At 37.8% G+C, this 12,397-nt stretch overlaps 1 protein-coding gene across 1 annotated transcript; it reads right to left on the bottom strand.

The window, feature by feature from the left end:
• Positions 1 to 459: 459 nt before the first annotated feature.
• Positions 460 to 10,846, bottom strand: LOC117254614 (uncharacterized). Its single transcript, XM_033622977.2, has 16 exons — positions 10,707 to 10,846; positions 8,822 to 8,865; positions 8,692 to 8,711; positions 8,428 to 8,558; positions 8,181 to 8,307; positions 7,534 to 7,700; positions 6,803 to 6,938; positions 6,576 to 6,698; positions 6,162 to 6,332; positions 4,635 to 4,697; positions 4,378 to 4,440; positions 4,052 to 4,118; positions 2,561 to 2,623; positions 2,357 to 2,467; positions 1,377 to 1,486; positions 460 to 1,045 (listed from the first exon to the last, which is right to left on the bottom strand). Exons 3-16 carry the CDS (start codon positions 8,702 to 8,704, stop codon positions 768 to 770), a joined length of 1,623 nt encoding a protein of 540 aa, XP_033478868.1. The 5' UTR covers positions 8,705 to 8,711; positions 8,822 to 8,865; positions 10,707 to 10,846; the 3' UTR covers positions 460 to 767.
• Positions 10,847 to 12,397: the final 1,551 nt, after the last annotated feature.

Here is a 12,397-nt window from a genome sequence, read left to right as displayed (position 1 = left end):
CATTGAGAAGACTATATACAGCACAATGACACTGAGTGGTACATGCACTTCAGCCTGAACTTTCCTATCATTACATTAGGGACTGTTCTTAAATTATCACAGGAGGGGGTGGCTGGGGTGTGATTATTATTATTATTATTATTATTTTTTTTTTTTAAATCTGGCTCATTTTATTACTAGTCTCCTAGAGTATTGTTACTGGTTCATAAAAATTGTTATTGGGTTACACAATGTTGGGCCGGGGGAAATGAAAATTTGGGAACCACTATTTAAGCCAATAGTTTGTAGAACAGTGTGGTTAACCCTCAGTACACACACATTCTGTGCTGCTTCACAGTGAGACCTGAAACCTTTTACCAGATTAAACACTTGATCCTACCACATCTTAATATATTATTGATAAACTGTGAAGCAACAGTATTCACTTAAATAATGAAACAATGAAGCACTTGAAGGTGGGTTTTGATTAAAGAATTTATTTCACTGTACAATATATTACAATAAAACCTGTATATTTGACGTGGAATGGAAGTGACTGGCTGCTACCAAAGATTTAAGTTAATGGAGTTTTTTATTTGGACTTGGAAAATGAGGTAACAGGTGTTGTGACCAGGGTTTCCCAGACTGTCGTCATGTGGAAGGAGCTACCAGAGTCTGTGCATTGGATATTAGACAATTCTGTTTGACAACAAATTGTGTGATCTTATAACAAGTTGTGAACTTACCCATTACAGCTTTTGGTATATTAACGTTTATTATGTATTGTTTCATGTTCCATTTGGTTCGAGTTTAATTACAGTAAAGGACGGTGGAGGAAAAGGTACAGAGAGGGTCTGTGAGTTGGACTGGTCTGACTGCAGTTTGTCAGATGATGTCGCATATACTTCAGGACTCTGGACAGTGGATAAGGACACGGGGTTGTTGCTGATTTGATGTCCCTCAGAAGTGTGGACAGCGCCACAGGCTTCAGGTGTCACAGTGGGCTGACCAGCTGCCCAGCTCTGAAGAGATGAAGGATCTGGTTTACAATCTGTTTGGTCATCACCTGTAAGAACATACAAAAATGACAAATCACACATTTCAACAGGATGTGAGCTCGTTTTTACAAATGAACATTTTGGGTGAGAGTATGTGTAACAGCATGCAGACAGTCAAGTAGTCTTGCTCAATCCATCAATTAAATATCTCTTATATTACTAAATATCACTCAAATATCAATATTATGATAAACTATCACTATTCAACCAACAATTGCAGTTTTTTTTGAAATGCGTATACAATGACATGTTTCAGCTGAGCCGTCTCAGAGGAGTACAGTCCTTGGATGTTTAAAAACCTCAACGCAAGCATGCTCTTAGTAATTTGGTGTGACATACTCAACTCTCCAACATCATGCTCTTCTTTCAAGCGAACATGTAAAGTGTGTTTCTGCCATGGCTCCAGCTCCTCTTCTTCACACTCCAGTTTAAGTTCAGATGTTTTGTAACTGTAACAGAAGACAACAGACTGACACATCTGGTTTATGTAATATACAAAATCCAATTTGTACTCTTTGTAACCTTCAGCATTTTTGCATCATAGTTATTCCAATCAGTTTAAGTATATGTGTACGTTAAAGACAAGTAATGGAGGGTGAAGGAATAAGGTTCAGCACATTATGTGTGATTTTTGTGGTTTCAACAAGGATGGCTCAAGTTTCTGCCCAAAAGACCGACTAGACCACCAAATTCTGTTCAAAACAGTGGTTCCCAACTAGTCAAGACACAGGGTCCAGATTTCTCCTTAGTCATTAGTTCATGGTCCACACAGGTTTATATATTCAGCGTCCTGCATTTGGCCATGCTGTCTCTGTTAAGTGGCTGTCCGTTAGTCACCCACACTACAGCAAACTTGACATATTTGTGTCACGCGTGGTTTATTCAGAATGGACCCGCAACCTACTTTTGGATCGCGACCCACTAGTTGGGAACCAAATAGTGAGAAAACATTAATGTAGGTGTGGCCTAATTAGACAGGTTGCTCTGGACAGTGCAGCCCAAATTAACCTGTGTCTCCACTATAAGGGGTGTATCTGTAAAGTTTCCACTGTACTGCTGCTCTAATTTTCTTCTATACAATGAGGTTTGCGCAAAAATAAATGAAAGATGGGAGGAAATACTGGAAACATAAATCGCTTCCAACTATAAAAGCTTTATAAAAGTATAAAAGCTTTATAACTCCAATATAAAGATATCATCTAAAGATGAAGATGAAGAGGAAGAGGAGGTTTGTTATATTCAATTTATTCACAGTAAACAGGAGTAATTCAAAGATCATGATTCTTGAAAATGAGGCTTTATCAGAGACAAACAGGTACCTCTGAGGAATTACTGGTACGTAGACGTCTCCATCACAGTTGTTATCAGCTCCTGGAGCACTCAGCTCAGCTGTTTCTGTGGCGTTTTCCATATCACTCTCCAAGTCAGATCTGTTAGAAAAGAAAAGATACTTGAATCGAATGTGCCAAAGAAGCACATATAAAGATACAACATATATCGCGTATAATAAAGAAAAAAATTACAGTCTGTTCTTCACACTGTTGCATTCATCATCGTCCTCAATGGTGACCTCCATCTCCTCAAAACTGAAATTACAGAGAGGGCACTAAATAAGACAAGAGTCGATAAAGTACTGACAGACATATAAACCTACTGAAATCTAAATTCTCAAAAAGGTCAATACTAAATCCCTTTATCTCTGGCTGGTCGAATTAATTTGGATAAATGTATATTCTAATTTGAAGCTATTCTAGCCTAAATTTACCATCCTATTTACATTCACATCTTTATCCCATAATCATCTTTTTGAAAGACTTGATGGATTATCTCAGGGTTGTTGACAAGATCCTGCCTCACTAATTTATATGTTATAGTCCTCCCCATCTCTTTATAACTATTGTTCAATATTTCTAAAATGTTATAAGGGACACTTCAGGTGCTCTTTGTTCTGGTTGCATCAACAGCACTGTTTGGAGTAATACCAGATACAGGGGTCTTGTCAAAAGTTAAAGCAGACCTTGTGGCTTCACTGGAAGCCATCCTCTCCTCATCCCAGGGGCTTGGATCACAGATGTCCTTCATTTTAGTAGATGAAATTAAATAATTGGTGGTTATTTTTTTATTATTTTCCCTTTAATCTTTGAGGGGGTGAGATTTTTTTTTTGACACCATTGCAATTTCTCCCTCTGCAAACGCACAAGTGTCTAACTTACGTATTCATAACTAATATAAAATTAAGTTTTTATTGTTTTCTCTGCTAGAATGGTTCATTTTGTGATCTATGCAATGTGGATCATAGATCATAGACATGCCACTTCTCAACCTCATAAATGAGTCTCTCTTCATCGATGTTGACTGCTGACTGTCAATGGAAACATTGAGGACTTAAGGGTTGATGAATGAAAACAGGTTGAAGGCGGAGCCTGTTCACTGACACACGGAGCAGGTTGGGACATCTTCACTGGGAAAAACTGAAACAACTTAATGTTTGCTTTTTTTCCCCAAACTGAGTCATCTCAGCGCAGGTGTGACATCATCTTGCTTTTGTTAATTTATTCATTTATAAATGCTCACATACACTTCCTGGAAAACTGTGACCTCATACTCCATCACTAGGTGTGAGTAAGACGTTAATCCAGTAAAGCCAATTATTTATTCTTCAACAATATTGGTTTTCTGTCAGTTTCATCAAATCAAACCTGTCTCTCTATAACTGATATCCAACTGATTTACATTTAAAGCTAAACTAATCTATATTTTTCATTAAAAATGAATTGCTGGTAATTAGGGCCGCACTGCCCACTTCTTTTAAGCTCCACACGCCCGTTCAAAGTGAGTTTTCCATTTCAAATTTGTATGTCACTTGAGTAATTTCATTGGTTTCCATATTTTCCTTGATCCACAGATGACTTTATCCAAGAGTCTGACATGCTGATTAAAATTTTCTATTAAAAGTATATATTAAATATATATTTAGTTCCTCTTTGTAATATAGCCTGTACATGATGCCTCACCTTGACCTTGGCGACTGAACTCCCTTCTCTCTTCTCTTCGACTTGGCCTTAATTTTTTTCAGAGGATCTTCAAAGTAAAAACAAGAAACATTCAGTAACAGGTAATGAGATTCCAGTTTCTGTTAGCACTGTTTATTGAGTTAGCATAGCTGCTCGCTGCTGGCTCAGCCAACATCATGTTGAGAACTGTGTGCAGACAATCCTGGCTCAGACTTAAAATTGTATGATGCTCTGAATGTTACATATGGCTCCTTTAAGCAATAAACCAAAAAACTGCGTAATAGTGACAGATATTCAAAATGTGTTAAATTTACAAAAAGAAATACCATTTCTACACATGGCCTTTAATATCTTCTCCAATGACTTCGTCTGGATGCCGTCTGCTGTGTCTGTTGATATGAAGACATTAAACTGTGACACAGAGGTGACGATATGGTCACATTATTTGCATCATACAATAATGTGTACTGTGGTCAAATGTGTTGTGTAATAAGGTCGAATTACCACAGCCACATATCTAGAAAAGAATAATGTGTAATGTTAAATATTTATTTAGAGATAAAATAAAAACAACTCAGCACACCTTCTGCGTCCATGTCCTCTGAAAGCTCCTCTGCTGTGTCAGTGCAGTGGCATCGTGTTGCATCTGGTTCATATGTTGAGGCAAAAAAGGAACAGTTATAGTTGAGCATAAAAAATAACTGGTATTATTCCTGCATTAGTCTCGCCACCAGACAATCAGAGATCTTCTGATCTTTAGTTAAGCAAAGCGTCTAAAGACTGACTTGTGAGTCTATTCCTGCATTGCTGGGGAAAAAATAATCACACAGTCATATCAATGAAAGCCATTGCCACAGGCCATCACAGTGACTCCTGAGGCTGTGATCTGCGAGAACCTAGTGATACAATAAGTATCATGATACAGGAGTTAAGATAAAATACATTGCGATATATTCTGGTACTGAAAGCAAGGCACTATATTGTAATCATTTTATCTCATTTTAGGAAAACTGTCATTGCATAAATAACATAAAATTGTATGCATTAGAAGTTTACTTTTTTTATGCAGTCAGAACAGTGGGATCTGCTTTTGTATTTATCACAGTCACTTACCTTCAACATCGTAGCACTATTTTTTGTGCAAACTGAGCAAAGAAATTAACATTTGACTATATCAGTAAAAAATGAAAATAATATATGGGCTTGCAGGATTGTTTAGTTAAAGAAATTTAAAAAAAATGCAAGATTTAAAAATCAGTGCAATGTTTTGTAGAATCAGCAAAGTATTATAAAACATAATATCGCAATACTCGAGTGTATCAATATTTTCTTACACCCCTAGTCACTACAGTTACATTCAACTCAACAATTATAGGATGGTCTTAAGAGGTCTCCTAGCCCCTCCTGACAATCTGAGGAGAAATCTGGTCTGGGACCTTGGTCATTAATGATGTTCAGCCCAGATTATCTAATAAAATGATAGGTTTACACAGATCCATTCCTAAATCTCACCTCCATCTTGCTGAAGAATAAACAACCAGTGTTGACCCTTTTGTCATCTGGACTCATTTAGCCTTCTGCTTTTGTTTTTTCTCGCTGCAAAGCATTGTTAACATTACAGCAAGTTGTCGCACCACGTTAGTCTCCATTTTGTTTGCATCTGCTTCCTCATGAGATCATGTGAGGCAGTGCATTTATGCTCCCTCTGGAAGGATGATGTTAATAATATCCTGCAGTGTGATGAGCCATTATTTCCAAATCTTGTAGTGAGTGCATGTTTGGGATTAGAGAGAACATCTGTGTTTTTCCTTGTGTCACTTCAAAATCAGTTAGGATTTTAAAACCCCTGTAGACTGAGCCTGACTTTAGAAAATGTGCTCCACTATAATCATGAAAAGTCCAACTGAATGTCACACCCCTAACAAAGTGTTAAAGACACATACAGACTCTATGACAAAATGCAATAAAGCTGTTCTAAATGTTTGCAGTGGCCCAGCAGCATACAAGGTCTCACGTGTATGCCTGTATTGATTTTTAGTTTCTGATTTAACCCACTGTGCATCGAGTCAAAAGACACACACAAACATGAGACACTGTTAATATCACTTACATATTTTGAATGAAATGTGCTTAGCATCTTTCAAAATGGCTTCCAATTGGTTCCTTCCATAAAAGGATGGCTTCTTGAGCGTGAGGCCGTTGGGCAGTCCGGCAACTTTTATGTTCAAGCTTTGATTCATCAAGGACTGATAGGGGAGCCTCCCAATACCTCCAGCCTCCTCTGAAAAACATGGGCACACACATGCATGTAAAGAACTGACTTTCCCCTCCTGTTGATATCCAGTGCACAGGCCGTAGACCTGTCATTTTGTTAAAGTGTCATAATCTTATGGTCGATGGACACATGAGATGAATCATTTATTAGTTTGACAGTAACGCCACTGATTCATGGAGGCGTATTAACTTATCAAGACATAAGTCTAGGCAGTTTCTTTACACTGTTATAAAAAGAAAACATGCTTACTATATTTTTGGTTGAACACATCCTGCACTTTTTTAACCAGCACATCTACTTGATCTTTGGTTTTGCGGCTTGATCTTTGGTGTTGGCGTTGTGGCTGAGGAGCTGTTGGGGCTGAGAAGCTGGCTGCAAATTAAACAACAGGCAACATTTCATTTCCTAAAACTGTATTATGTATCTTTGCACTACTACAGACGTCTATTTGTGGATTTTAATGTAACCAAAATCACCTTTAAAGTAGAGTGCAAAGTTGTTGACTGTGTCCTTTGCTCCTTTGCTGCTCAGCTGGTACACCTCTAAGCTGGATTTATGGCGGTCAAATGACAAAATGGCCGTTTCCACACCCAAAGCCTCAAGTTTGGACACCTTCACAATATTTAGTCAAACAAGATGACCACAAAAACAGTAAATAAGGGATTATACACAAAATAGACAAAAACAACATTTACTTTCAACACACACACTGAAGAAACAACTCATAACAGTTCTAGGTAGTCTCTGTGAAATCAGTGATGTCACAGGTGAAAATATTATGAGAAACAGTTGCTGAGGGAGATTATATTAACTAAACCTTAGCTGTGTTTACTGACGATATCTAATCTCATATCACAATATCAATCGATATATCGATATCGATATATTGCCCAGCCCTAACTTGAACCAACTACTTTTTTCATGTGGGGCTGATGTTGAAATTATGCACCTCTCATGCTTGTCTTCTCATGTGTAATTGCTCATTACATACATGTGGATTACATGCTTTGAGTATGCAGATCATCGGATGACTACAATTAAGTAAACCCTATGTGTTAAAAAACGTTTGGGATGACATAATTTGAAATGATAAAAGAATCTAAATATAAACACTTAAACACTTGTTTGTCACAGTGCACTGCTCACATCACAGTTTAATCATCTTTACATCTAATACTATAATGACAAATTAAGCTTCTTTCCAAACCTCAAACTTCAACTGCTTCAGGTGCTTTTTAATTTTGAGCTCCCTCATCTCGGGGCTGAGGTCCTCTGCCAGGCCTTGTGACCTCAGTGCTGCTGCTTCTCGATAGTATTTCTGCTTCTCGTCTTCCCCTAATGTCGACCACCTGCCCTTAATATCGTTTAATGTGCCTGAGGAAAAAGGAGAGGAGAGAGAGAAAGCTTAACACTTTAGAGAACATTCATACTGGGGCTGCTCGATTATGGTAAAACTAATAATCATGACTATTTTGATCAATACAGGGATCACCATTATTTTACAGGATTACTCATTGACTTTGGAAAACCCCATGCATTTATTGGACTTTTTACAGTGGATTTTTTTTAACACAAATATATTTCAACTAAAAACATACAAAATAACTGTAAAAATGAGATAAATACATAATATATCAATAAACACAGCACAAGAGGAGAGGGAGAGACCCCGTGCTGTTGGTGGAAGAGCCAGAGACTGCCATTACTCTGAGCAGAATGCATGGGAGTGAAAAACAATATCCTGAAAATCTTTCTCAAGACTCCTGTAAGCCCTAATGTAAACAGGGCCAGTATGTACAACAACAAACCTTTCAATATAAGACTTAAAAGCATCTGTTAAATTCTGTCTATTACCTTTGTTTCTAAGGAGGTCCCTACAAAAAAGATTGTATGGCGACAGCTCTCGTGTGTGAAGCTTCGGCTTTGAGGGCCGCGGCTCAGAAGGAGCTTTAAAGGACCTTCTGTAGTTTCCAATCCAGTTCTGGAAGAGAAAACAAAAATATTTAAATGGTTTTACATCAATTAAAGTGCATTTTAACAAATTTATAATCAGCAAAATGATGTAAGAAACTTTGATATGTAGCATGAGAGTCAACCTCACCTCTATGACACAGGTTTCCAAACCAGTAGCTGATGCGGCTCTTGGTATTAAGGGTGAACCAACACGTGTCATTCCCTCCTTAAAAAACGATTTCAAAGTTTCCCTTTGCTCCGTTCGAATCTCTGTTCTCTCTTGTTGAGTGACAACAAACAAATAAAGAGCAAGTCAGTAATAAAAAAGAGGGGAGTGTGGATTTTGCGTGCCATACCATCTTTCTCATACACACCAGGCTGATGCTTCTAGATTAGCAACTCTGAGGCTTACCTCTATGAGCCATCTCCACCCTGAAACATAAAGAGAGAGACTTGACATATTTGAGAAAGGGTCCAGTCGCTGTATGCAGCTTGGTCCAAAACCTAATTTTGAATTGTTTAACATAGACATAGTGCATTACCACAGACGTCCTGGGACTGACCGGGACACAACTGGGCATTGGAGCTGTAAAGGGAGACAAAAAAAGTCAGGTAGACCTGTACTTTAACTGAACTTCTTTATTTTTTAAGTTTTCCAAATATACCAAACACCACTGGCTGCATTCCCTGGAAATGTGTACAAAATTATTGTCAAGACATACAATAAAAATGTTTGATTTTCAGTATGTTTGTAGTCAGAGATGTCCTAAACTCCTCAAACTCAAATGCATCAGTCATTGTCTGGAATTATGGAGCAATGTCTTTTTATAGTTCCTCAGATTTTGGTCAATGTAGTTATTTTAAAATATCTTTGTGGTCCTTTAAGAGTCACCTACATTCACCTCAAACACCTATAAAGGGTATATGCATAGTAAATAATAAGCTGTTCTTGTTTCATTTTTAGTACATGTACATGCATGGTCTCATCTGACAGGTAACACTGAGGTTTTTCCCCCAACAGTCAGAATCACTGTAAGTGCTTCTGTCATTGAGTTATTTAAGTTTAAGGTAGCTTAAATAGTAGGGATTTTTTTTTTTTAAATCTTTGCCTGAAGATTTGCCTTGAAAACACAATGGGGCCATATCACGAAGCCTCACCTAGTCCAAATTCAAAGTAGATAATAATATCACAGAAAAATAAACATTTAACACATTTTCAAGGTTTTGTCCTGGTGCTTTAAAAAAAAAAAAAAAAAAAAAGTGCCTCGTATTGGCTATCAAGGCCATAGCAACAGCACTGGAAGTTTCTATTGGCTCAAGTGAGGTGTCAATCAAAAGGTCAGGAGTTCACTTCCCTCAGATGGCACATTGAAATGTGTTTTAATTATGAAATTGTTTATCATGTAAATACATATACATATATATATATATATATATATATATATATACATATATACTTGTACTGTCAGCAAGTTAATTGTTGTACTTGATCCCATTTAAGGGTCAACCATAGACCTTTTCATTGGCCCCTTCTTGACATTGGTCATCTGTAAAATAAACATGACAGAGATGGGAATGCCTTTTTCACGGGCATACAATACATAGCAAATGACATGGTTTTCAATTTGATGAGAGCTCTTTCCCGAACACAGGCATATTTTCAAAGTGGCAGTCACTCATTAAAGCCCATTCTCCATCCAATGCATTGTCAGAGGGCCCACTCTCTCTATGGGGCCCCCTCCTCATGGGCCCCAGTGCAACCACACTGCCTGTACTGTCTATATCTTGGGCTGTTTAGGCTAGACAGTGTGATTTACATAGAGCACTCACCTGACCTGAGAAAGGTGGGGATGTAAATGTCAGCAGGTAATAAATAATACATCTGCCGAATAATTAATGTGCATTGTAACTTTATATCTGGAGATCTATGAATCAAATGCGTCTGTCAGCACATGTATGGGTCCATTTTGGCTGAACAGTTTAGTTTAATAGTATAACTGTCTGAAATGCTTAAATACGTGCCGAAAATGAACACCAAAGATTTCACCCTCAGAAATACGAGACATTAATCAAGGAAATATTGCACACTTCAGACCAATAATCAAGGAAATGCTTCTTCTACTGAGTCTGATAAAACACTAATGATTCCAAACGTTTGTACACTATAGCTTTCAGATTATTTATCACAACCAAACAAACAACAAAAGAGGATTATATTATTTTAAACATTCATTTGCCGTAGAAATCATTATAATGTCCGGTAGTTTTGGTGTCATGCTGTGCGCGCTCCCGCGGGCTGCATGTAAATCTCGGCACAAATCGACACAACACCTGCTTTCATGCACAGCTCTGTGAGGCTCTGTTAGCATGTCCACATTATCTGGGCGTCCTCACAGTGTGGTGTTCAGGGTCTCTGTCTCAGCCTACCTCTCAGCCTTTGGGTCTCTAGGCAGAACCGGGTCTGGTCGCTGGTCTGAGGGAGACAGAGTTCACACAGTCCAGGTTTACTTGACACAGGACGGGGAGATAAGTGTATCGCTAGCCCAAAGCGGCGGAAGTGGTCGGACTGTCTGGACCAATCATGTCTTTCCATCACTTCCTTTGTGTATTTGTAGTACTTCCTGGTCTCTCCTAATAGATTTGCTTTAGAGAAACTGTTTTTTTCTTTACAGTTAAATACCACGGTGTTACTGCCTTTTCAGTAACACATTATACGTACCTTCAATATATGCACTGCCAATACAATACAATAAAAAGCACAATCACACTGAATGATGTGCACTTCAGTCTGCAGCATATTAACAGACAGCTTTATCCTATGCAGTCTTTTTCATTATGACATTATTAAAGTCAATGATGTCGATTACAGGCTAATGAGATGTGCTGTCAATTTGAGTTTAATGACTTAATCCATTAATTCATTAATCATGTAAAACTGATTCTCTTTAAAGACTGAAAATGTTATAAAGTCTTAGATTCTGACATTTGATTTAATTCACCTCCAAAAAAAGTTTATTAAATTAATTATTAAATTTATTTATCTATTTATTTATTTGTTGTTTATTTGACAGGGACAAATGCATAAAACACTGATTCTTATATAAAATACAAAATAAAATGCAAAGTAGATGCAATGCATACAAGTCTCTAGCCGTGGCTAATTTGCAGCCCCTGTCCTTGGTTATTAGGCTTTTAGAAATTAAACAAGAGGTGAAGGATTACTGAGATGTAGTAATACACAACAATAATACAACACAATAAAATACAGGCAAATACTTTGTAAAAGTGGAGACCAAAATCAGAAAAGAGACAAAAACATTTAGAAGAAGACATACTTTATCAATCCCTGAGGAGAAATTCAATTGTTTTCACTCTGTCATATACACACAGGCCTGAAATACGCACATGCACAAACAGGACCTATACATGTATTAAATGGAGAGATGTCAGAGTGAGGGGGCCGCCCATGGACAGACACTCTGGGCAGTTGGGGGTTCAGTGCATTGCATCGTACCCCGCACGCTTGGCTCATGGGAGACGTTTCAGTTCTGAGACCTCACCACTAACTGCCACTAAATCCTACACACTGGACCTTTAAACCTCACACAAAGGCCCTTGTCAGAGACAGTACCTGTAACTGTAGCTGTTTGATTATCATAGCCTATCTACTTATTATTTTTGCTAAAATAGGAATACTCAATCTAGTGGGTTTCCATATTGTTCTTTATTTTGATGTAATTGTTAATTTATGAATCAGCGAGATGCCTTTTGAAACACCCTACTCACTTTTCAGTTTTTATCACATTTATTTTCAGGGTTTATCCAGGCCATATCTGCGCTCTGTGTACAGAGATCCATCATGTCAAGGATATGAAGGCTGAGCACTTCCTGACAAAAGTAAAACTCACATAAAGCATTATGATAAAGTTCCCCATCCAAAGCAAAAAGTGACATAGTGTACATAGTCCATGTACTTTTCCCCACCCAAGTCATGTTGTTCATACCTGATTATCAGGGGCAGGGTGTACTGGATACTGGGTCAAACAAGACTGGGCTCTACAACTGTAGTTAAGTACAGTAAGGCTTCAGTGAGTTACAACTTTGAGAACAGCATTGAC

The sequence above is a fragment of the Epinephelus lanceolatus genome, chromosome 2 (genome assembly GCF_041903045.1).
Source record: "Epinephelus lanceolatus isolate andai-2023 chromosome 2, ASM4190304v1, whole genome shotgun sequence".
NCBI classification, from domain to species: domain Eukaryota; kingdom Metazoa; phylum Chordata; class Actinopteri; order Perciformes; family Serranidae; genus Epinephelus; species Epinephelus lanceolatus.
This window is presented reverse-complemented; position numbering and strand designations above follow the sequence as displayed.